The sequence below is a fragment of the Hirundo rustica genome, chromosome 2 (assembly GCF_015227805.2).
Source record: "Hirundo rustica isolate bHirRus1 chromosome 2, bHirRus1.pri.v3, whole genome shotgun sequence".
Taxonomy (NCBI): Eukaryota; Metazoa; Chordata; class Aves; order Passeriformes; family Hirundinidae; genus Hirundo; species Hirundo rustica.
In genome coordinates, this window is record NC_053451.1 from 36,571,308 (window position 1) to 36,597,391 (window position 26,084).

Below are 26,084 nucleotides of genomic sequence, written 5' to 3' on the forward strand. Positions count from 1 at the left end.
GGCCTTTTTAATGTGCTGGTGTTCGGTCACTGGCTGGGCTCGACGACCACCGAGGTGTTTTCTAGCCTGTTTGATTCTGTGGTTCTGTGAAGCACGGGGCAGCAGGATATCGCAGGGGTCTGGCAGAGGGGAGGTGGGCAGCGTGGAGCGGCAGCGGGAGCACAGCGGGAGCCGACCCCGGGCCCATCCAGCGGCGGCAGGCGGGGCCGGGCCGGGCCGGGCCGGGCGCGGCGGCGGGAGGGCCTTACCCGGGCGGGGCGGGGCAGGGCGGGCGCTCCCGGCCGGCCTCAGGCGGGAGCCGCGGGCGCTGCGGGCGGCGAGGCAGCCGGGTCGCAGCCATGTGGACCTCGCTCGGGGCCCGCTCGGAGTCGGCCGGCTCCAGGGCAGCCAGCGGCCGCTTCTGGGCTGTCGTCCTGGGAGTAGCGGCGGGGCTCTTCCTCCTCGGGTTCCTCATCGGTACAGTGCAGACTAACCCTCCTTCGCATCGGGGGCTCGTCCGGCCGGGGGACGTGGCTCGGAGCCGGGCCGAGGAAGGGCCGGGGTGGGGGGAGAAGCGGGCGGGTTTCCAGCGCCCGGGAGTTTGTGCCGAGGGTGCCCGAGGTGAGTCCGTGCTCAGCCGGCCGATGCCACCCTCCGTGCATCCTTCCTTGACACCGGGCGGGTGCAGTCACTGACCCTCTCTGGGATACCCAGCTCCTCCGCAGGAGAAGGGTTTTCGTGTCTTTGCCTTGTTTTTCTATTTACTTTTTTGTTAAAGTAAATAGGAGTAAGATAGTACTGTGGGCAAGGGAAAGGAGCGCTGGGTCTGTGAGGAGACAAAAGACATACCCCTCGACCCTGCTGCCTTGAAACAGCACCGGCCGCAGCCAGAGGCAGGAAGGTAAACGTGGGGCTGGAGGGGCACGGACAGGAGGGGAGAAATAGACTCTCGGTGTCTCACCTGCTCTGGTCCCAAGCAGGCAGGACTGAGGGTTTCTGCCGCAAGGGATTCCCTCTCCCTGCTTTCCTTTTGGTTTCACATATGAATCATGATCAGCTTACAAAAGAAAGGAAAACAGAAGAGCCACTTGTGTTTTGCAATGCCGTTTGGTATGTACTTGGGATTGGTGCCATTGGGAAGCCCCGACTGAATTCCTCTCTCATGTGAAGCCTTTCACTGTGCCAGTAACCAGTGCCTCGCTGCTGCCAGCTTGTTACCCTCTTGAACCCACTGGTTCTCATTCACACTACCCATGTAGCTGCTGCTGTACGTGCACTGAACTTGTCCAGTCTGACTTAAAAACAGATGTCAAGAACACTTTTCTTTCTAGCCAGCTGTTCCTCTCATCACTTACTCTGGTATTGCTTGCTCAGAAAGGGAAGGATTCCAGAAAGGAGCCAGACAGACCAGAGAGTGAGAAGGGGGTTACAAGACATCTGTTCCTGACAAAGCGTGCCTGTGTTTCTGGGCATTTTTTTGTAAAGCTGCTGCCTTATTATTGAGGTAACTATATAACTGACAGCGTGACGTTCTGGTGCTCACGGAAGATAGTTAAGTCTCCTTAGCATCTACAGGAAAATAACTGATGAATAAATATAAGATAATATTTTATGTCCCTCAACATCTACCCAGACAAATAAGTTCTCTTACCATTTGTGGGACTAACACTGCCGTCAATTTGCAGCCTGCATTAGATTGTATCTGCTTATATGTGCTAAATAAAAACAGTTCTAAAATGTAAAAAAGTGAAAATCTTGTGGTGAGACAAGAGAGAAGTGGTGTGTGTCATGGGAATATTGCTCTGATGTTTTTGCTTTTGTATTTTCATGTGTTGTACAGGCTGGTTTGCAAAACCTACAGATAAGAAGACTTCTCTGAGTACTCATGAGGACATGAGGACGGCATTTATGGCTGAAATGAAAGCGGAGAACATCAAGCAGTTTCTTTAGTAAGCAGTGTGTAGACTAATCAGTTCAGACAAGAAAAAAGAGATCATGTGAGAGCCAGCACAACGATCACAGAATCATAGAATTTGTTGGAACTGACCTTAAAAATTCTCTGGTGCTAACCCATCTGCCGTGGGGCAGGAACACCTTCCACCAGACCAGGTTGCTCAGAGCTCTGTCCAACCTGGCCTTGAACACTTCCAGGGATGGGGCATCCACAGCTTCTCTGGTAAACCTGTGCCAGTGCCTCATCACCCTCACAGTAAGATATTTCTTCCTAATAGCCAATCTAGACCTGACCTCTATCAGTTTAAAGCCATTATCCCTTGTGTCACTACATGCCCTTGAAAAAGGCCCCTCTCAAGCCTTCTTGTAACCTCCCTTCAGATACTGGAAAGTGCTGTAAGGTCTTGGAACCTTCTCCAGGTTGAACAACCCCAACTCTCTCAGCCCTTCTTCTCAGGAGAGATGCTCCAGCCCTCTGATCATTTCCATGGCCTCCTCTGGGGCTTGTTCCATCAAGCCCCTGTCCTTCTTGTGTTGGCTGTCAAAGCTGAGCACAAATGGAGTCTCATGAAGCAGAGCAGAGGGACACAATCGCCTCTGTGACTTGTTGGTCATGCTTCAAACAATTCAAGACCATTTCAATAGAACATGAAAATATAGATATTTTAAAGTCTATTAAAATTTAATCTATGTAATAAATATTTTTATTTTAGTAACTCAGAAGCTTTAACTGCAAGTACTTGATCTGTTTGTTTTAGGGATCTTGTAAATGGATCATTTTTCTCTTAGGATTTCTTAAAATCATATATTTTTTCCAGTCAGTAATAGGCCACAAGTCATAGTTTATTGATAGGAGTTTACTTTCAGTGTAAAGAAAGAGCATCAGCTATTATAGGAATAATCAACAAATTTGGATTTGTCTCATACTCCCAGTCTGATTGCATAGCATGGACTTGTGCAAAACTAAATTACTAAAAGACCATTTTAGTTTATATGATTGTGGCAATCCCACTGGTTTCATTTCAAGTGTATTTGCCATGAGCTATTGCAGATAAATTAGCTGGAAGGTGTGGTCTCCCTACTACGTAGCAGTCGTGTACTGCACTATAACATACACATTCAAAACCAAAGATTTAGGAGTTTTTAGAGTCTTAACCTGTGTTTTGGCTCCTGCAAAGTCAACTGTTATTAAACAGCTCTGTGAAAGGACCTTCCTGCCCTCTGAAGTCCCTGTCTCTGTGTAAGCAGAAAGTCTTGTACCTCATTTACTGTCATGTGGCCACTCCTGCACTGAAATGCAGCAATGTTTAGTCACTGCTCAGAACTATCAGTACAGACAGTCAGATTAGAAGAGAGAATGAAGAAAAACACAAGGTTCCCATAAAATGGGAGTGTAGTACAGGAAAATGTGATGCTTAAACACTTGGAACTCCTATAGAAAACAACCATTCTCACTCACAATAACACACTAGTGTGCTCTTGGTTCAGTATATGTCATCCAGAAAACTATGCTGTCACTATAACAGTGACTTTTAATACAGTATTAGATTTTTGGCATGATCAGAGGAATATGGTTTTATCCAGCATCATTTGGCTGCTAAGGATTTTGTCTAGTTTGGAGAAAAGGAGGCTGAGGGGCAAACTCATTGCTCCCTACAGCTTCCTAAGGAGGGGATGTGGCAAGAGAGGTGCTCATTTTATCTCCCTGGTATCCAGTGATAGGATATGTAGGAAAAGTTCAAAGCTGCACCAGAGGAAGTTCAGACTGGACATGAGGAAGCATTTCTTTACCAAGAGGATGTTCAGACTTGAAACAGGCATTCCAGAGAGGTGGTCCAAGCTTGTCGTTGTTCAAGAGACATTTGGACAATGCCCTTAACAACATGCTTTAACTTGGTCAGCCCTGAATTGGTCAGGGGACAAGATGATTGTTGTAGATCCCTTACAAGCAAACCTATTCTATTCTATTCTATTCTATTCTATTCTATTCTATTCTATTCTATTCTATTCTATTCTATTCAGTGTACAGTTTTTTCAAAGTGGCTTTCTTTGATGGCTTTGCTCTTATTTGAACTCCAGAATTTTAAGTTTTCCCTAATCTCACACCCCTTTGTTATCAAAGCTTACAACTTCCTTCATTAACACCAGCTGGTGCCACACATGATTCTTTGGCATGGTCATATGATAGAATGAGGACATCATGATGACAGCCTCATTCAACTGAGGGTTTTTTCAACTGGCTTCACAACTGTGCTTTCACTATGGTCTGGACAAATCTTTTTTTTTTTTTTTTTTCAGACAATGGGCTGTTCATTATTTATACTCTCCTTCACTGTTTGTTATTCATGCTGGCATGACTTTTAAGTCACAAACTGTTGAGTTTTTCTGTTCCTTGTTTATATGGTACTCAGAACCCACTCTCTTTTACTTGCCAACAAGGCACACTAGGAGAGAAATTTTAGATAAGCCAGTATTTGTGCCAAAATAATTTAAATTGTGGGATTCAAGGAGAATATCTAGTTAAATAAAAGTAAGGATCAGAGCAATTATGCACATTTCTAAACTGAATGCACAAAAATAATTGTACTAAGTTATTTTATCACTTTACAATTATAAGGTTTACTGTGCATAGGAGTGCATAGGTCTACTGTGGCTCAGAAGACAAGGAGTAAAGAAAGGACAAGACCCCATAGCTGGAGTCACCACACCATTCTTGCTAACCAAGATTTAAATACCTGTGCGAGATCAGGACAGCCTGAAACCCTTCATCTCAGTTTATGTGTACAACATAAAAATACATAGATGCAGAGAAGTCTTGGTCCTTATTTAGCCTGAGTATATCTAAACATCTCTATGAGGTTTATTTCCAGCTAGGCTAAGAAGAGTTCTGGTTATGACCTTCAATGCCTGACCCTACTTATTTCTTCCTTTTCTCTAGCAATTTTACACAGCTTCCTCACCTAGCAGGAACAAAGGAAAATATGCATCTGGCACAGCAAGTCCAAGCTGAATGGGAGAAATTTGGTTTGGATTCAGTTCAGTTGGTTCATTATGATGTCTTGCTCTCTTACCCTGATGACACTAAGCCCAACTACATCTCAATAATTGATGAGCATGGCAATGAGGTACAAAAACCACCAGTTTTTCCAACCAGGGAACAAAATCACTTTCATACACCTGGGAAAGCTGTGAGGGAAAACTGTCCTCTGTTCACTTAATGGTGTGGGGCCTGGCACAAAGCTCATGGAAATCAGGGATTCCAGTTTGCTTCCATATTTTCCACCTTTGTTTCATAATATATGTGTTAGGAATACTGATATTTGCCCTGATTCATACGGCATCCTGACATATGGATTGAAAAACAATTATGTAAGAGAAATACTTCATGTTATTCAACTGTTTGAAAATTACTCTGTTATTTAGAAAGAGGTAAGAAAGCCTGGTCAGCACCATTCTTTGCCTTGATTCATTGTACAGTATTGATGAATCTGCTATATGCAGTTTCTGGAAGATTAGAATTTAGGTCTCAAGATGTGCTGTCACAAGGGGAATGAGTTCATTACATACTGGCTGAAGTGCACGTAGAAGCTTCAGCTGAACAGAATTGCAAGCATTTTTACCCCTGTCATCTAACCTGTTCTTATCTGCTGTACCCTGACCACTTCAAGGAACTCTGTGTTCGTTTATGCAGGATTCTCTGTGAAGAGTGGAGATGGGATTTGTAAGTTCACACATTGAACATGCCTGCTGAAAAGGATACCCAGTGCTTGCTAAGACTTTGGTCACTTCTTAGTTAGAATTCTCAAACCAGAGTCCTTTAGATTGCAAATGCATGTTAAATGTGCTTGTGAATAAAAAGTATTTCTTTTCCATGTTGCCTTGTTTACCTTATTCCTTTTCTCCTTTCCCATTAGGTTTTCAACACATCATTGTCTGAACCTCCTCCTCCAGGATATGAGGCGGTTAGAGATGTGGTGCCACCCTACAGTGCCTTTTCACCCCAAGGAATGCCTGAGGTAAGATTGTAGAATGTTACATAGTAAGAGAAATAGAGATAGGAAGAGAAGAAGGAAAAGAAATGGAGACAGAAATAGAAATAATAGAAATGGAAAAGATGGAATACCATAGTTTACTGTAGCATTGCACGGAATATCAGAGAGCAATACAGAATAATTTGAAATTCCTTAAGCTTTAGTTCAAAACCCAACTTATCACCAGTAGAAAACACGACCTGGCTTCGATGTTCTTGGGATTGTTGTGGCGAAACAATGTTCAAACTGAGCAGTCATATAAATGTTTAATTTTTTCCTCTGGTTTGAGTCAGAGCTGGATTTTAGTTTTCCTTTCCCTTAAAAACTATAGTAATAAATCTTTAATATCAGCACCTGTAAACTTCCCCAGACATTTCTGTAACTATGCACCATTGTTTTCCATCTTGGTGAACAAGTAGACTGTTACATTGTTACATTTACCCAGCCAAATGAACAGCCTCGCTTTTCAAGATGGTGCTTGCCCAAGGCTCACACTGACAGGTATAGCTGCCCAGTGTTGAGTATGCTTGAAAAGCTTTTGCTAGCATTTCTAGCTGATGATAAAGGCGTTGCTGTGATCTGAATTTAACACTAATCCTTCGTGTCTTGTTATACAGATGATATCAGCTTTTTTGATATAGCTGGGCTGTGTAACAGGAGTTTTCTGTTCTATGATCATTAGGGGTTTTAATTAATATTTTGTTAAATTAGAATTTCTTGGTGTTGTTCTCATTATCTTTCCTGTCTATATGTAGAATAATTTAGGTTGACAGAACCCTGTTCCAGGCTCTGCATTAGAGTTCCATCTGGAAACATGCTAAGACTTCTACTCACACAGCTCAGTACTATATCTGAGTCATGTACTTTGTGATGTTTGTTAATAAGCTGTTCAAGTCCAGAGAACAAAAGGAATACTGTATTTGTTTGCCTCAGACGCTCAAAGCTGGAGAACCAGGCAGATAATCTGTATCCTGGGACATGAGAGCTTTGAGTGTTCCAAGAATTGCAGTGGGAATTTTGGGACATAGTGTAACATAAAATTAATGAGTTTTGACCTTTTATCAGAACTATCACCAAAGAAAGGCACAATAACGACACTGCTTTGTTTGGTTTGTGGAGAACTACAGTAGGTGATGGGATATGGGAAATGATGAAACATGTTTAAAAAGCTTCCGCTTCCTTCTTTAGGAAATTGTCTTATTTTAATTCAAGATAAAATCTTTGTTTCCAATGAAAACAATACCTAAAGACAAGGTTGTCTTTTCAAAATCTGATGCTTATTTTCACCTTATCACATAATATTTTGACAAGATCTCCAGGTACTTATGTAGTGCTGTTAGCAGGAGTGTTCTCCAGTGAGCTGTTGTCTGCATCTGTACTGCAAATAGCACAGGAGGGAGCAGGTATAAAGCTCCTCAGTGGGAATACTCAGTGGGGCCAAGGCTCTTCTGAGTTCTTGCAGGCCAAGAATTTTATGTTAAAAACCATTATTATCTTACTAGATCACGTACTCCTTTCAACATGCTCTTTGACATTACTGTTTCAAGTCCTGCCTCTTTCTCTCAGGGTGAGTTGGTGTATGTGAATTATGGCCGCACCGAGGACTTCTTCACATTAGAACGTGAGATGGGAATCAACTGTGCAGGAAAGATTGTTATTGCCAGATATGGGAAGATCTTCAGAGGAAATAAGGTAATCCCTGTGTATAAAAATCAACTGTTCTGCCCTTTGGTGTTTTCAAGAGACTGAAACACATCCCTAAGGTGTTCTGGAGATTTTAAAGTAACTGAGTTTGCATAGACCTGTGTTCAGAAAAGATACTTTAGTATTTCTAAGATAAAAGTAAGTCAGTTGAAAAATGTTCCATATTTTAATATTCATTTGCATTCTGTAAATTGTTCCAAACTATCACTACTAGAGTGTCATGCACTCTAATTCTGAACTCGATTGTTCTTCCCTGTTGGTTCAGCTGTTCTTTACCATGTCTATATTTTGTTTCTTATAACAGTTTCTGTATATCAGACAGAGACTATAACTGTATGGAAATTATTTTCAATTCTGTATTTGGTTATTCAACACCTCTGTCATATAAATTTATTTTTAAACTACAGTTTTTGCAGCTTTCCATGACGTAACAGGAAAGGACATAATCCTGTACATACTTCAGGCATACACTCAAGTTATTTTCTCAACAGAGATGTAACAAGACCATCTATTTTAAGAATGTTTGGCTCTTGTACAACAACTATTTTGACCCTAATTTGAGGGGACTATAATTTGTATTTGTCAGTTACCTAAGGGTATCAAGCACTGAATTCACTGGATGCCAGTTCTTATTATATGCTGTTGATTAATCTTGTGTGAAGCTTTTAAATAGATAACTCACTGGTTTACATACATATCATTTTCACCAGTGAAAAGTGGTATATAACTCATATTCTGGATCAGAATTGTTTACCACTCCTAAAGATACTACCTGAATGGAAAAGACTTAAAAATTGAAGAAGGTATCATCGTCTAGGACTCTTTCCTTAAAATAAAACACAATTATCTCAGAGTTACTAGTATCTAGAGAGGCAATTTTCCTGTGTTTTGGAAAAGATATGCCCTCATTTACACAAAGCATATCCTCATTCTTACAGTAGTATTTCTAATGACTGCTTATATACTGAAGAATTCGGTAGCCTATATAAAACCTGGAGAACTGTACTGAAAGTTTTTCAGCTTCCTAATGGTGTGCAAAAATAGGATAGAGGATGAAGGGATGAAGGAAACTACTGTATTTCCTTAAAAAAAAAAAAAAAAAAAAAAAAAAGGAAAGGAAAAAAGCTACGATATTTCTGAGTTAAAATGCCCAAATTTAAAACTGTTGAGGATTAGTTGTCATTCTGTCACTATCCATCACTGTCATATCTAGTAGCAAACCAGATTGGGATGTCAGAATGATATATATTATACAACAATAAAGTCACACAAGAACACTTTTCAAACAGCATGCAGGTCAGTCCTTCTGCCGTAATGAGCCTAAAATGTGGCTCTCTGGAGTTAGTCTTGTTCATAGCCAGAGGCACTTTCAAGCTCTCCAGTTATAATCTTCCTTTATAGACCAGATCCTGAGATACGTTCAGAGATCATTTAGGTAAATAAGGTAAGTACAAGACTACCTGAAAAATACTGTTGCATTCATGTGACACATTTTTTTCTGTTGGTGTACATTTCAATAGTCAGCTGATTGTATTGATCTGGGTGACAGAATGCAAACTCAGATTATGTAGCAATACTGTGGAGGATGTTTTCCAAAGTCAAAGCAACAGCAAACCTTTTACTTTCATACAAAACCTGGTATCTGCATATATATTTTTTCAGGAAATTATGAGACAGTTTTGGCCCCTTGACTTATCCCAAAGACTGTAAAAGACCCTGAGGAAAAATCACTGTAATTTATACTTTCTCTTGCCCCTTGAAATCTGGGGTCAAGCTATAAAGGATTGGATAGGGACAGGAGATGTGCTTTGCAGGTGAAGAATGCTGAATTGGCAGGTGCCAAGGGAATTATTCTGTACTCTGACCCTGCTGACTACTGCGCACCTGGAGTAGATCCTTATCCAAATGGCTGGAACCTTCCAGGTGGAGGAGCCCAGCGTGGGAATGTATTAAACCTGAATGGGGCAGGGGATCCTCTGACTCCAGGTTATCCTGCAAAAGGTGAGTGACTCTGGAGAAGGCTTTCTCTGAGGGTCTGGTATCAGGAGAGGGCAAAGGATGTTTTCTCCCATATAACAACAAACTTTCTTTCTTAGTCTTTGTTGTTAAAAGAGGCAGCTCCAGGTTTCACTGCAGTAAGGCACTTCTGTAAGTGGTGCATAAGAGAAAGTGAGAGGATATTAGGGGAGCCCTGGAGTGCTGATCTGTATTCATCACCTTCGCCTTAGGCTTCCTCAGCTGCTTGCATTGTGCCTAAGCTGTTTCGTTTAGCAACTAAACCAGATCATTTTGATTGAAATTCATGAAGAACTATTTATGCCAGCATTTGGGCCACTATAACTAAGAGGCAATCACCTCAAGAAAAGTAGTCCCTACGTGATGGGCAGTGTTGCCTCCGGGCAGCAGAACTTGTGCTGGAAGGGGATACATGTTCAAAACAGCAGCATGGCAGAGAAGACCATGAAGAAAATTTCTGGTTCCTCATGCTAGAGTCAGTGATCACACAGACGAATCCCAGTCTTCCTCAATCACAAAGGGTCCCTGTGAATGCTGTATCAAGGAAGAAACTATTCTGTATGTTTTTTTGTCCATGTCATGAAGATTAAGATTTGTAAAAAAAAAAAAAATTACTTGTATTTGAGCTTTGTCGGAACAAAACCTAGGTTTTGTTTTGTATGCAAAAACAGCAACCCAGAATATTCAGTAGTCCAGTGTATAAGATTTTATCTGCATCTCTTTATCAACTGGAATTTTTTTTTAGTTCACAGCTGAATGTTCCAAGCATCACACTATGGGCTCCTTCTTTGCTCTTGTTCTTTATGTGTAGCTTGAAGAGAAGTATTTCTGTGTAAAAGTATTTCAACACAAAGAAATGAACAAATAATTTTAAAATTTCCATCCATCTTTAAATGCATGACTGCAAACACTATGGGAGAACCTTGATTAGTGTCTCTCTAAAAACATGTTGATAAAGCACAAAGAATAAAATTACTGGGAAGATGTCAGCTCAGCTTCCGGGAAAGCGAAATGATTATTCCTGACTCCAGTGTTAAGACTGTGCTATGAATGTACAGCTTCCTTCTGAGACTTGTAAATATGAAAATATCTGTCTTCTGCTTTCAGAATACATGTACCGATTAGACAAAACCAGTGGTGTAGGTCTCCCAAAAATTCCGGTTCATCCTATTGGCTATCATGATGCCGAGTCATTACTGAGGTAAGTGCATGGGAGACATGAAGTATTTTTAGCAGATTGTTTTTTTGGAAGTTATGAGAGTATTTGAAAAGAGAATAGAAATTCTTTTGAACTCTGCTTCTCCTGTAGCTGTTGAAATAATATGTTTGTTTCTCATTAGGAATCTGTAGGAGGTAAGTGTGGTATCTATTGTTACCTGTGAGGTATGTGGAAAAGGTAGTTTGTAATACGTCTCCAAATTTTCTTTTCTTTAAAACTTTATAGTTATCACTGTAATCAGGATAACTGCTCATAATTATAAAGATATAGGTTAAAAAAACCTCTTTTATCCACTGTCATTACTGTTTATGTATAAATATAATGTAGCCAGACATTTCTGTTCAATAAGTATTAAATAATGCTAGAACTTGGTTTTAATAATAATATGGAACCTAAATCCTTAAAAAATACTGGATCCTTGTTTTCACTTTTGTTTTGAGAATCCATAGCATCTTTTTATTCCTGTTATCATATTTTTATATAAACAATTTACTCAGAGCCTGAAGACATGTTGAAGTGTTCTGTGGAATAAAGCTTGACTGAACTATGTATTTACAGTAAAAGACATGCTTTCATTTACAATAAATAAATTTTGTTTCCTAAGAACCAGAACATCCAGCATACTTTCTTTGTATCTCAGAAGTTCATGTCAAAAATAAAAGACCTTCAAGGAATAATCCACTGAATTACTGCAATTCCAGTTGTGTTAACAGGAAAAACATGACACTTTTGGCAATGGAACCAGAAAGGATGATGTGACTGATCATGCTTCTCTACTTTAGCCATCTTTGACAGACATCAGCTGTCTATGCTACAAGATTAAACCTGTGCAGGACAGGCACCATAAAACCTGTGCTGTTAAAGTGTTGAGATGGCTCAAGTTGCTCTCTGCTAATTCAAATGCAAATGCAGTTCAAGGCAGTAGAATGTTCCAGGGACCATTTACAAAAGACAGTTTATATGCAAAACCTTTTGACCAACACTGTCTTCCAGGGTAGCTATAGACCACTCCAAGCTGATCTGTATTCCCAGGATTATGGCTCTGTGATAATTTACTAGTATTAGTGTAGCTAAAACTCCAGATTATTCTCCTGCCAAAGCTTGTGGTATAAATTGTCTAAAACAAAGATCAACACTGATTTGTGTTTGCATGGGACCTAGCAAACTGTGTTTTCTGGTTCCTCATTTGTTGGGTGCTGTTGTAAGAGATCTGTAATTGATAATGATTTTTTTTTTTTTCTCCCCATAACAGTAATATGGGAGGACAGGCACCGCCTGATAGTAGCTGGAAAGGAAATTTGAATGTATCTTACAACGTTGGTCCTGGTTTTACAGAAAATTATTCTACAAGGTCAGTTTTGTTCCCTTAGGAGAGTGTTCTTGGGATCAGGGAAAAATCAGGTAGACAAATAAGAGTTTGACCAAAGGTAGCTGGGTTTAGTAGCTGGATTTATTTACATATTTCCTTTGATTTTGGCTATTTTCTTGGCTGAAATACACTCTGTGAAAAGCATTAGTAAGTTATGTCTTGATTGGATGGATATGACCTACTTGCTTTAGTTTCCAGCAGGTCTTGAACCAGTTTCATTTGAAAAGTATTCAACTATTCATTGAGAGTGATTTTTTTTTTTTCCTTACCTTTTGTTTTCTTTTTAAATTCATGTGAATCCAGCTGGTCTTACCTATTGATTTATATAAAGCAGAATTTAACTTCTTCATATAAGCAGTTTTTCCACTCAGCTTTTCCAGAAAAAGAGCTTAAGCTACAATGTAAGTTTTACTGCTTCAGATTGTTTTTAACTGAATTAGTAATTGCAGTTTAGGACTAAAATCTATGTGTTTCACTGTTGTCCTTGTACAATGTACTGACTTCATATGAGCTGTTTATATAATTGTTGATACTGAACTTTATATGAACCCTTGGGGTTGAGTTGTTACACCTTCAACTGTGGTACAGATAAACAACTCGATGTGCAGAAAAATCACTTGACACAGCTCAGATTGTCTGATTTTCTGCTGCCTGAGGTGCTGCTGTAGTATAGACTGTGCTGGAATGTTCTTGTTTTGGCTGGGGTAGAGTTAATTTTCTTCACAGTGGCTGGTATGAGGCTGTTTTTCATTTGTCATGAACACAGGGTTGATAATATAGAAATGTTTTTGCTATTGCTGAGCAGGGCTCACAAAGAACCAAGGCCTTTTCTGCTTTTTGTGATGCCACAGTGGTGGGAGAGTGGGGCTGCTTGGGAGGCTGTGAGGAGGCACAGCCAGGACAGGTGAGCCCAGCTGACCAAAGGGATATTCCAAACCATCTGACAGCATGCTCATGCTCAGTACATAAAGTGGAAGAAAGGAGGAAAGGGGAGACATCTGGAGTGATGGTGTTTGCTTTCCCAAGTCACCGCTACATGTGATGGGGCTCTGCTCTTTTGGAAATTGTTGAACAGTTTTGCTCTGCTTATTTTCTTGGCTTTTACTTTATGTAATATTGTCTTTATGTCAACCCATGAATTTTCTACTTTTTACCCTCCAAATTTCTTTCACTGCTAGTGGGGGAGTGGGGCTTGGTTGCTGCCTGGGGTGAAACTGTGACATGGAGTCAGTTCTGATTTGCACCAAACTGCAGAAGATTAGAACTATTTACCTTTTTAACATTAGATGCTTTCTATTTTTCTTTCACTATTTCAAATTTAAAAACTAGCTGCTAGCAAAAGATCTTTGTAATTATGATCCCGTTATCTGTATAAATCTTACTGACATCTGCAATATTACACAGCTGTCAAGGGCTAAATAATGTTCTCATTTGTGCAAGTATAAATTCAGAAAAAAAATACACTAATGTTTTCAGATTTGCTGTGGTTTAACAGGAGATGAATTTGGTCAAAATATGGTTTCCTTGTCATTTATATTGTACACTTTGGAAAGGTGTCAAGATGTTTGGTTATCTAATCTGATGGATTTTCTCTTTGTATTTTCTTCCCAATACAATAGAAAGGTGAAAATGCACATTCATAGCAACAATGAAGTAAGAAGAATTTACAATGTGATTGGTACCATCAGAGGCACAGTAGAACCAGGTAAAATCATTTGCCTTCAGCATAATCTGAGTGAGCAGTGACCTCTCCATGTGCTTCATGGTTACGGGGGGGGCATGAGGATTATAGTTTTATCTGAAATATTGTATTGCATGATGTTTGAGATGGCATTTGCACTGGCTTTCGTATGCTTCAGGATATGTCAGCACTTTCACTGTAAATGCTGATTTTCAAGGGGGAGTCATAACTAAGATGGAAATATTTGTCTTCAGGCAAGTAACTTTACAATTGAAAGAATATTTTTAAGTGGATATTCTCCCCTAAGAGACATGGGAATGGATTTTGTGTTCCACTGGAAAACACTATATCCACCATTATTGACTTTTTGTCTGCCTTACAGTCTCTTGTAACCAGTGTGATTTTATACTCTAAAAAACCAGATAAATAGACATCCCTAGAATGATGATAATATCATTTATCGTCTAACTGCAGCACTTTCCTTTTGCCTAAAACACAAATGTTAACCATATTAAAATAGCACAGAAACCTAGTCTGAATTTTATCTCCATAATCATATCTCTGTCATGATTTGGACAACCCTTTTTGTGATTGATTATATATATCCAGAGAAATACTACATTCAGCACATGAATTCACAATGTTGTGAATTTCTGTGCTGTACAGATATAATTAGTGGGATCAGCTTCACCATGAAACACACTGTTGTGAAGTACGGAAAAATGCTTCCATCTTTAGAGGAAATCTGTAGTATATTTAATAATAGAACTTACAACATGGAGTTTGAGGTTTTAGGTCTTGTGGGATCCATTTACTAGTTTGACAAATTCTTCAACAGTGACTGAAAATACAAAAAAAATGTCTTCAGAAATTTTAAACTTTTTTTCCTTTCTATCATGTCTATTATAAACTATTAATCTCTGTCGCTTGATAACATATGTGTAAAATTAGAAATTACTTCAAGTTAACATCTCTGTGTCAGGAAAAAAGTATTCCTAAGTAAACCTCCAAAATTAATTTCTCTAGACAGATATGTTATCCTGGGAGGCCACCGTGACTCATGGGTATTTGGTGGCATTGATCCTCAGAGTGGAGCAGCTGTGGTTCACGAGATTGTGAGGAGCTTTGGAAAATTGAAAAAGAGAGGTAATGAAAGAATAAAGCACATCAGAGTAGCTGCTCTCAGCAGTGCCCATTGATTTCCATGGTATTTAAACATATGCTTGATATTAAAAAAGTGTATCTCACTGATGTCTTGAATAAACACACTGCTGTGCACGTTGCTGTATGTGATGTACTTCTGCTCAAGAGACAGTACACCTAGAGGGAAACAAAACAAAACAGGGGATGCTGAAATAAACAGGACATTTAGGTGCAATTGACTGCTCTGTATTTGAGGCTGGTCAGACTGGATATGTCAGCGGCATTATAATAGTGACACAGTGGTGGACTGATAGAGACTTTATCAGGGCCACACTGAGAGCCTTCTCAGCACTTGTCTGTAGCTTGGAGGCATACTCAAGAATAAGTGAAGGATGTCAGTGTAATGCTGAGAATGAGCTGTGCAAACATAGTAGGAGGTAATGGTTAAAAATACCTCATGCCTACTTGCATTAGAATAGAGGAACAAATGTCAACTGCACCAAGTTTCTGTTGATGTCAGAGCAAATGCTGTCTCCCTATCTGACATCCCATGGAGAGAAGCTCTGACATAAATGCTGTGCTAGAGAATTGTTCTTTGCCTGCCTGTTACACATAAAACCTATTGGCATTTAGTTTTATTTCTATTTTTTTCCCAGTAACTGAATATCAGAGGAAGTTCTCTGCAGTGCAAATGGGAAAAAAAAATTAAAAAGGAAAGGGAGTAAAAGATAAAAAGGTTCCAGTAGCTTCAAAGAAAACTTTGGGCTGAGATCAGCGTCAGGGCAGGCAATAGAGCCTGTTCTATTTGGCCTGGGTTTAAATTGACTGGAGGACTTCAAGTGAAAGATTTTTCTTTTGAAGGTGATCTGTCAAATTTACAGGGATTTGCTTAGGTTTTAAAATCTGGCATTTGAAAGACAGGTCAAAGAAATTCTGTAATAGATATGAAAATATGCCACTTTTCTGTCAGAATAGACACTGATATACAATGTATACTAAACTTAAGAGAGCAAGAGGATTAGAAAAGTCTTCTTTCAAGAATATGTGCACATTACATTATTTTTCCTTGATCAGAGTTTTAGATTCTAGAAAATTTTCTTGCATTTAAAGGTGAAAGGCGAAATACGTTATTTGGCCCAATATTGAAGCAGAGGTGAGATTGCTACAACAGCAAATGATTCTTAGATAAGGTTACTAAAGTCTTATGTATATCTCTTTCCCCACAGAACATGGTAAAAGATGAGCCCCCCAAAACTGCCATGTGTTTTCACATTAGTCATGTAACAACCAGCCTTTACTTTTGTAATACAATTTTCATGGTCTTTCATTTCAGGATGGAGACCAAGGAGAACAGTGATATTTGCGAGCTGGGATGCAGAGGAATTTGGCTTGTTAGGATCAACAGAGTGGGCTGAGGTAAACCCAAGAGTGCTCAAAAAGAAATCTGCGTGGTAGCTGCTCTTTGCGAATCTGCACTAGAAAGAAGCACTTCTTCCTCCCCACCTCTTTTACTTAGACACACATTCTCTCCACTGAGTTTCCTTTTGAGCTACCAAGAATCTCTAGCTCCTTGCAGTATATGGTATCCTTCTCTGAAACAGGTGTTTCTTTTGTGAATAGGAAGATAGTTCTGAAGGAAATAAAGTTTATCAGCATTTTCTTCCATTTTTTCTTTCTCGTAGGAAAATGCCAAAGTATTGCAAGCACGGGGAGTGGCTTATATCAATGCAGATTCTTCTGTTGAAGGTAAATGAATATAACTGGTGTTTTATAGGGATAGTGATGGTATGACTGGGAGGGATTTTGTCTTGGAGATTCATGAGACCTTCAATGTGATAATTCAGAAATTAATATGGGGAGAAACTGTGGCTTGGAATTATAAAGTATCCTTCAGACATTTGTGTTGTTTCAGGGAAAAAGTCCTTTATAGCAGCTACACTGTTTGGGAGGTCATAAGAGAGACAAGGAGTGTTGTGCCTTGAATTCTGTGGCAATTCTAGAGAGTTAGCTTCTTCTCTTATAATGTGCATAATAATCATGGGGACATAAGAAAAGCTCTTAAGACTTGCTTCAAAAGCTGGGCTCTAATTCATCCTAACCTATAAAGTGCACTGAGAAGATCATAGGAAGACTCCTCTCAGCTTACTCCTCATAAAGAGTGTAGCTCCCTAGTCCCTTTCTTATTAATAAATAACAGCATGAAGTTTCAGCTGAGGGAACTTCCTTCTTCAGATAAATAGTTTTTCATGTTTTTTCAGGAAACTACACACTGCGGGTGGATTGCACACCACTGATGTACAGTCTGGTTTACAGTCTGACTAAAAAGGTAATATCACTTGAAATTTTTAGCCGATATGTTTGGTGTTCACTTACTTGATGGGGTCTGTCTGTAAAAAAATGGTGTCAGATCTCTCTTTTCTGGCTGCAGTACCCCTTTTAGGTCAATAGCTAAGGAACTGGAGCTTTTTCCCAGAGCAGATAAGGAGATTCCCACCTTATACCATTAATTTTTTAACTATTCAGCATTAGGGGATTTTTCCACTCCTCCTGTGAAAACATTCCTTCTAAGAACAGAAGTATAAAAACATGCTGTGAACCAGGGGACACAAACAAGCATATACCTGGCTGCCCAGATCAACTACTAGAACGCCTGTGGTAGGAGGAGACTCTGACTCCCTTTTGGCAGGGGAAGAAATGAGGGTGGCTACCATGTTGTTTTGGTGTGATGTGACAGTTTTGGTCAATGTGCTCAGCTTCAGTGTACCCTGATTAGTTAGTAATTCTTTCTCTGACCATGATGCTCTCACACATTAGTGTGGCACACAAAATTGAGAGGTAGTGACCTTTCTCAGGAAATAGCCACACCGTCTTAGATGTAGTATGTTCCTTGCTTTGGGAGTGGGTCTTAGAGGATGGCATTTTATTTCTGGGGGGCTTGTTTGTTTGTTTGTTTTTTCTGTTTAATTGTATTAAAGAGTGAACATTTAATTAGTTTTTGCATATGTTTTAGATGCCAATGTAATGTACATTCAACTACTGCATATATTCTGTGAATTTACTTTGTCTGCTTTATCTGCTTTATGTATTCAGTCATTTGATAAATTTGATAATTTATTATCTCTTGGATGCTGGCATTAGACTGGTGCAAAAGTAAAGGACAAACAGTAAATTAGTATAATCATTTTCTGGCAATTAAAAGACAGCAAATAAAATATAACTCTGTTAAAAGTGGGTACCCAGATAAAGAGACTTCTGTCCTGAACTCAAGAAGAGTTGATCACCTGCAGTTCCCATGGTAACCTGTGCTAAGTGAAGGTGTTCAGAACTGTGAGGAAATCAGGTCAGCAGAGTCTCAGTTTGGACACCAAGAGCCATCATTAAAATCTTGGCCTAAATACCAGTAAAAATGCTTCTGTAACCCTTCGTCAAGCTGGGAAGCAAAGGCTAATGAATGCATTTAAGCACAGCTTGTTGGTAGCTGATATCTGAAGAGAATGCTGATGAGGAAGCATGTCCCATGTGATCCCATCCAGAGTTAATATGTGGTAAAGTTTTCATGCTGATAGTTCTGTCCCATGGACAATTTCCTTCATGGACAAAATCCCAAATAATTTAGTTTTAATTTGATTCCTATTGTGGAGTAATTCTCAGATAAAAGATAGATTAATAATGGAATATCTATTAATAATCTTTAATATATTCAAAATAATAAAACCTCAGCAGTCCACCAATATAAAGGAAAGATGAAGAAACATCCACAGTGTGTAAGATGCTCAGTTACCTCCAAATTAGTCAGTGGTAGGAATGAACTTTAGAATGATTGTGATTTGTATAACTCTAGCATCTATGATGACATAAACACCAGATACTGTGCACTTTGCCCTTTTAAAGTTGCTTCTGCATCCATAAACATATTTTTTGTTAACTAAAACAAGGTAGAAACAGTTTTGAATTAAATTAAGACAAAATTGAAATCTTCTGCCAAAGTAAAGCAAAATGTTTTGATTTTGTGAAGGATTTCTCTTTTAAATATTTAGATTAAATGGCTGAAAATCTCATAAAGAAATATCAGAATTTAAATATTGGCTTGCAATGTTTTGCTTTCCTTGTGTTTTCTTCCATCTAAGTTGACCTATTTTTTCAGAAATAAACTGTTCTTCTGGAAAATGCCATGCATTTGAAGTGTTAAAATGAAAAATGTAGAAAGGTTGAGAGGTTTAAGATGACTTACTCATTACCCTAAGCCATAGGCTTGGTTTGATGACAGGTTGCTGACTTGTTGCTTGGTAACATTTAAATTTTTACCCTTTGTCTTTTTTCTAGATACCAAGTCCTGATGAAGGGTTTGAAGGAAAATCTCTTTATGACAGCTGGTATAAAAAAAATCCATCAAGTGAATATAAAGAGGTCCCCAGGTCAGTTACAAAAGCAAACAAATTACATACCAAACATTATTATAACTTCTAGAGTGTGTGTTTTAAAGAAATACTCATATGAAAATCTGAGTCCTGAAGAGAAATGGTGTAATTCTCACCTGGTATAAATTCCAGAGTTGTAACGATTGCAACTGTTACACAACTGTACAACAGGTTTGTGAACCTGGCTTTGTAGATGGACAAGAGGCTTTATCTATGAAATACGTTCGTTTCGTTTATAGAGGTTTAAACAAATAAGGGTAGTACGCACAAGCCAGTGGCAATTACGCAAGATGTTAACCCAACAGCTTTTCTTTACATTTTTTTCCAGTCTTCAGGAAGGCCTCTGAGTTTGGGTGACTGGGGAGCACACCAGGCATGATTTTACAACATTGTCTTTCAAATTTACCAAGGGGTTTCTACAGAATTTCAAAAATTATTTTATTCCATGAAGCTACACTGATACTGCTGCACTGATTTCTCTGAGTTGAGACCTTGGGATAGTGGAAGTTCAGCAGGAGGAAGGTCATTGGTTCTTGTCAGTGATAAAAACACAGTGAGGTACATTCTCCTCTTGAGAGCTGGATATCTGTGACCCTGAGAGGAGTGACTTTGCTCCTACGAGAATGCAATTGATGAGGTGCAGGTAATGCAGGGGTCAGAGGGAGTTCATGGTGTATTGACAAAAAAGAGCACACTAGGAAAATAGTGACTGACTGCTGAAGAAATAACTTGGTATACTTGGAAGCAAACTAAAATTATACCTTAAGTATTGTCACTCAAGGCATTTTCCTCTTTCTTGTTTAAAGAATAAATAAACTGGGTTCTGGCAATGACTTTGAAGCATTTTTTCAACGTCTTGGCATCGCTTCAGGCAGAGCACGTTACAGTAAAAATTGGGTAAGCCTGTGTCTTTGTAGTTTGGTCTCCCTTGTAATTGCCTGAATAAAATCACCTGTAAAGGAGCCATTTAGACTTCCAGATTTTTAGGACAGTACAGTTCAGTGTGTCAGAGTGGTGTCTAATTACTGCAACTCTATGTGCTACCTCAACACAAATATAAAATAAACAAGAATTTTCAACTTCTTGTCACTTAGACAAAATGACTTTTGCTCAGAGTAAACCGATGTGCTCAAAATTACCTATGGCTGACAAAGGCTTCTGAGTAGCTTATGGTGACTTTTGCATGATTTGTAACACTTTACAAAGCTTAGAATTCAAAATGGTTTGTGTTTTCTTGAAAATATGGGTTGGGCTCTGGAGCATGCTGTGAGAAGAGATTAACTGAGAAATGTTCAAGGAGCAGACTATTCAATGTGGTCATTTCCTCTTGAAAAGGAAGGAATATCCAAGGACACAAATGATTATTGAGTCCATGCAAGAGAAGTAGTCCAATCTCACCTGGATTTACCCAACTGAGAGTTAAATGTCTGTGCATAGCTACCTTATTAGGGCTATGTATGTGGTCAGTGGAGAGAGATTTCTCCAAATGACCATTCATCTCAACACTGGGTAGTGTCTAAGAGAGCCACTACTGACCAGTTCTTCTTCAACTGTCTATAGCAGCTACACAGGATTAGTGTGACCTGAACACTTAGAGTTTACCCTGCCTTGAATCCCACAGCAAAAGTTCTCAAAAATAGAAATAGACATAGCTGAATAATGGTTTTGTTTTGGCTTCATTTCCTGTGTTTCAGAACGTAGAAAAATACAGCAGCTATCCAGTTTACCACAGTGTCTATGAAACGTATGAAATTGTGGAACAGTTTTATGATCCCACTTTCAAGAATCATCTGACAGTAGCTAAGGTACGGGGAGGGCTGGTGTTCGAATTGGCCAACTCAGTTGTGCTTCCTTTTGACTGTAGAGATTATGCATCAGCTGTGAGCAACTATGCTCACATCATCTATAATTTGTCAAGGAATCACGAAGAGGAGCTGGCAACATACAACGTGTCCTTTGGTACGTACAGTCTTTCATCACATTCCTCCTCTGTTAATGCTAACGGTGCCTTATATTAATGGATGTCTTAGTCACAGCCTGGTATTTACCTTGAGCTGTATGAACAGCTAATAAAGCAATACCCTCCATTAATTTGAAATGGAAGTATTTTGTCACTAGCATGCCTGTGTGGGACCTATGCCACTGCCAAATAAAGCTAACGCTTAGAGTTGTATGTGCTTTGACCTGTGTATGATTGGCCATTATTGACAGCAATGTATCATTGTCATGTTTCCTTAAAAAAAAAAATCACACTGTTTTGCAGTTCATCATGTTGGATAATTCTGTGTGAAACATTTTTTTAATTAGCAACATTATAGAATATTCAGTTTAGGATTTGGGTGCTAATGGCCAGTACCGGGTACATGTGCATGTGTGTACACACACACACACCCCCCCACACACCCCTGTTCTCAGTCTTTCTCAAAACTCCGTGTGGAGGGATGTAACAGTAAAACATAGGTTGCTGGGATTTATAAAATGTCAGACCTACCTGAACAGTCTGGTTCTGGTTCCACGATCCGGTGTTTGATATTTCTGTACATTCTTCACGTAGCAAATAGTAAACAATATTCTCAACAATACTTACTGCTATTGCTTCTATGAGAGATTTTCACACAGAATTACATATTTTTTAATGTAGGAATATGGGGTCATCTTTTCCTTCAGTGAGACTTTTAACAGTTCATGATCATGATCACAGTGGAAGATAGAGCTTTAATTGAAGAATTTGATTTGTTAAATGATATCTTCAGAATTTGAAGTTAAATATTTTCCTCCTGCTCCCTCCAGATGCTCTATTTTCAGCTGTGAAGAATTTTACAGAAGTTGCTGCTAGCTTTCATGAGAGACTGCAACAAATAGATATCAATAAGTAAGTTCAAATCTTTTTTTCTTCTAGTCAAATACTCCATATAGTCCTCTGAGCTCAAGAGGGCTTCGTTTTCACTTGCTGACACTTAATAGAAAAAAAGAGTGTAGTTGTGGCAAGCTTTTTAATGAGCTTTCAGGAAATTCTATGCACCACCTATGCCAAAAGGCCTAGATTGCACTTGACTTAATTCTTAATTTATTCTTTGCAGGCCATGCCCAGAATGACAAGCCAAACTTCCTTTTGTATATACATATATGTATGTTCCATTTCTTGGGAAGAATCTAATTTAGCCATATGCTTACCCTTATGGAACACTAACTGAGGATAAAAGCCATCCTTTTAATGGCAGCAACTTTCAGACAAAGGAGATAACAGTAATCTCTTATGCAAAAAATGACATTTATGACATATGACATGTATGTGACATTTTCAAAATGGCTTTATTGATGGATGGCCTAAATCTATGCTTTCATTCAACCAACCAGTTTCTGTTTACAGCACTGTAAACTTGAAAAAATTTCCTTAATGGTAGTAGACTTACTCCAGTTTTACTGTGATATAAATTTTAACGTTTTTTATTGGTGAATGCCTTTGAAGGTCTACAAGTTACTTTGGATGTAAACCACCAAGCCCACACGTATTCTGTATAACCTTGTCACAGTTCTTTTATTTTTTAAGCATCAATAGTATGGCCAGGACTATTAAAAGCACACAGACACAGATGGTCTGCTCTAGGGAATTTAAAATCTACCATCAGAAAAACAGAATTCTCAGATGGCTCAAAAAAGGCTTGTAACATCACAGGGTTCCTTTTTCTGATGTGTTGTACTTTTACATAAAAACAAATGCAGTTTTTTTGAAGTAATTTATGGCTAGCTGGCTTTCAGGAAAAGAGGGTCCTTAGAAAACTGTTGTACGAAAGAAGGAAATAGTCTCCCTAAGCATCCTCATGAAAAGGAAATAAAGGCATGAGATGAGAGAAAACATGAGAGAAAATACCTGAAATGCTGTATTTTGACTCTATCACTTGGCCTTTAAAAATAGCTTTAAGAGACTTTCCAGTTATGACTGTCACAGCACAGATCAGCGTAATTCTGTTATGCAGGTTAGCTGACATGGGCTATCTTTTGTGGGCTACGTTCAACATCACAGATCTACTGTCCTTAATAAATCCAGATGTGTATGCTGGGATAAGAGTAGGTCAAACACACTGCAGTTAACATATTCAACATATTCCCTTTTTTCTTTTTTTAGCCTGCTTGCTGTCAGATCACTAAATGATCAGCTCATGTTTCTAGAAAGGGCTTTCATCGACCCTCTTGGATTACCTGGCAGGCCATTCTATAGGTAAGAAAGGATTACTTTTCACTTTCCTCCTGGAGTACGTTACGAAAATTCTTTTAAGATTTATTAGTCTTTAAATTGAGTTATAATGATTTTACTCAACACAGCAAAAGTACATGAGACAGGAGGAATAAGATAGGAAAGGGGAAACGGCATTGGAGAAAACTTCAGTGTGATACACTATACAGAATGAGAAAGATTCCTGTTGGAATCCTATTCAGATAATTTCTCTTGGTTTGATTATGCTTCTAAACAGATGTAAATGTTTAGCCCTGGAGTAATTTAAAATAATTTTAATTGTAGGTGTAAGAGTCTCCTGGAACTTCAGGAAGTTATTATTTGAAAGTGAAATAGTGTATAATTGAAGTACCTACAATTTGATCAATTTTAAGAGCCACAGCCATGCTAGCAAATGTAGTGTGGAGGGCAGTACTGAAACAGCAGGGAAGGAATTCAGTGGTCCTCTCATCCAGTTCAAGAAGTAATTCTTATTTAAGAGGCAGTGAATCAAGTCCAGTTTTTTTGGTCCTTCTACCAATCTGCATAATTCAGAACAGCAATCTCTCCACTAAAAACTTTACTTCAGAAGGAGAAATTTAGATCTGAAATCTTTTTACCTCTCATAGCTCAAGGTTAAAAATCTGTTGAGAAGATTCTCTTGTTTAAAGTCTTTCCTACATCAAAGCATACCTGTATCTGTTGGAGACTGTGTGTATCTGTGAGAAAAAAGCGCTGTTTTTTTAAAAATCATTTCATCTAAGCTGAGAGAAAGGAAAATACTTTAGTTAACTTTATCTCAAGTAGCTATAAGGCTGTGGAAATCATATGGCATAATGTAGCTTATATTACTTTTTTTCTTCATAGACTTTAGCTACTATTGCTGCAATAATCTTATTTATTTACATCTTCAGTGTCAAGTGTTTACAGCTGGCGTATAAAACACAAAATATTATGGTTTATATTCCTAATGCATAATATTGTTATTTTTTTCCCCTCAACTTCCCTACAGACATATTATCTTTGCTCCAAGCAGCCACAACAAATATGCAGGAGAATCCTTCCCAGGAATCTATGATGCCATGTTTGACATCGGAAGCAAAGGTGATCAACAGGAAGCCTGGGAAGAAGTGAAGAGGCAGATTTCCATTGCCGCCTTCACTGTGCAGGCAGCAGCAGGAACACTGAAAGAAGTAGCCTAAATATGAACAATATAGTCGTCAATGAAGACTAAATGTGACAGTTTGCAGAAGCCTTAAAAATGGAGCATTTGAAAACACTAGGAGGATTATGACAAAGAATGAAAAAATCAAAAAAATTTTGGTCTTTGCAAATAATATACACAGGTGGGATTCATTTAGTAATGTTAACAAGGTAATGTGCTCCATTCTGAGAGCTCAGAATTTAGATTTGAGACTGAATTGAGACTGATAATGTTTCTGGTTTTCTCTCAGCTTTGTATTTTAAGAATTGCTGACCACTGGATTTATTTTCAGAGTTTTGAATTTTTCTAGCTTGATTATCATAGTGATCTCCATAGTTCTTCAGGAAAACAGAATTAATTTCATTTTTTCTATCAGTTACTAATTTTGGTGTTGCCTTTTTGTTATTTACCCTGGGTTTGGATAATTTTACCTCAAGACAGACCTCTCAGCCCTCCTTTTTCACAAAGACTGAGATGGATATGGAGATGGGAAAACTGTCACATACCGTGTGCAGCATGTATAATAATCATAACAAGTTTTGGGCAGCCAGCCCAGAATATTCATCCATGACATTCTCTTCCTCACATGCTGAACCTTGCAGCTGTTTGCAAATAAATTTAAGCAAGAAGTTTTTAGTCACTGGAATAAAGACAAAGCAATACATCTTGTCAGACATAGTCATCCCACAAAACGTCTTTCAAGATGACCTATTGTTATTCTTTTAACCAAAATCTCCCCTTGCTATGCCTTATTCCTATAGAATTATTTTTAATATGAAGACAGAAGCAAATAAAATTTATCATGTCCTTAGTTTGAAAGGTTACCAGATTATTACCATTTTTGCAGAGTCTATGTTTGATTATCATATGCTGCTTACTCTTATGATGGACCGTGGGACAACCAAGATCAGACAGAGAAGACTCAAAATCAGATCCCTTCATCTGAAATTTTGCCACTGGACTATTACTAACCTCTTATACAGCTAATATTTTGTGTGATTTGATGTGCCATGTTAGCTGAGGCCTCTACCATGTCTTAAACTACTGTCCTGTGATCTGATGGTTTTCAGTGCCATGGCATATTATTTTCTTTTCCATGAGGCTTCATTTAATAATAAATTTTTCTGCACTTCACAGTAAAATCTTTTAGACAA

General features: G+C 38.7%; 1 protein-coding gene across 6 annotated transcripts; it reads left to right on the top strand.

Annotated features, from left to right (window-relative positions):
* The first annotated feature begins 305 nt into the window (after positions 1-305).
* Positions 306-26,084, top strand: LOC120748587 (Putative N-acetylated-alpha-linked acidic dipeptidase). Of its 6 annotated transcripts, none has more exons than XM_040055166.2 (20): positions 329-456; positions 765-880; positions 1,820-1,928; positions 4,871-5,057; positions 5,847-5,948; positions 7,530-7,655; positions 9,482-9,668; positions 10,791-10,884; positions 12,155-12,253; positions 13,891-13,976; positions 14,979-15,098; positions 16,429-16,511; positions 16,778-16,841; positions 17,354-17,421; positions 19,419-19,510; positions 20,320-20,410; positions 21,208-21,472; positions 22,304-22,385; positions 23,640-23,732; positions 24,739-26,084. In XM_040055166.2, the coding sequence occupies exons 3-20, from the start codon at positions 1,873-1,875 to the stop codon at positions 24,926-24,928; spliced, it is 2,085 nt and encodes a 694-aa protein (XP_039911100.1). In that variant the 5' UTR covers positions 329-456; positions 765-880; positions 1,820-1,872; the 3' UTR covers positions 24,929-26,084. The 6 variants fall into 6 exon arrangements, 5 of the variants coding, with proteins under 5 accessions (XP_039911097.1, XP_039911100.1, XP_039911099.1 ...); XM_040055165.2 differs by lacking the exon at positions 765-880 and adding an exon at positions 1,354-1,483 and having other exon boundaries at positions 404-456; XM_040055163.2 differs by lacking the exon at positions 765-880 and having other exon boundaries at positions 306-456.

What these genes read in the sequence shown, in the direction of transcription:
- LOC120748587 (XM_040055163.2), top strand. Translation starts at nt 339, where the DNA reads ATGTGGACCTCGCTCGGGGCCCGCTCGGAGTCGGCCGGCTCCAGGGCA. An exon ending in CCTCCTCGGGTTCCTCATCG is followed by an intron (nt 457 to 1,819) that starts GTACAGTGCAGA and finishes TGTGTTGTACAG; the next exon opens with GCTGGTTTGCAAAACCTACA. An exon ending in TGGAAAATTGAAAAAGAGAG is followed by an intron (nt 15,099 to 16,428) that starts GTAATGAAAGAA and finishes CTTTCATTTCAG; the next exon opens with GATGGAGACCAAGGAGAACA.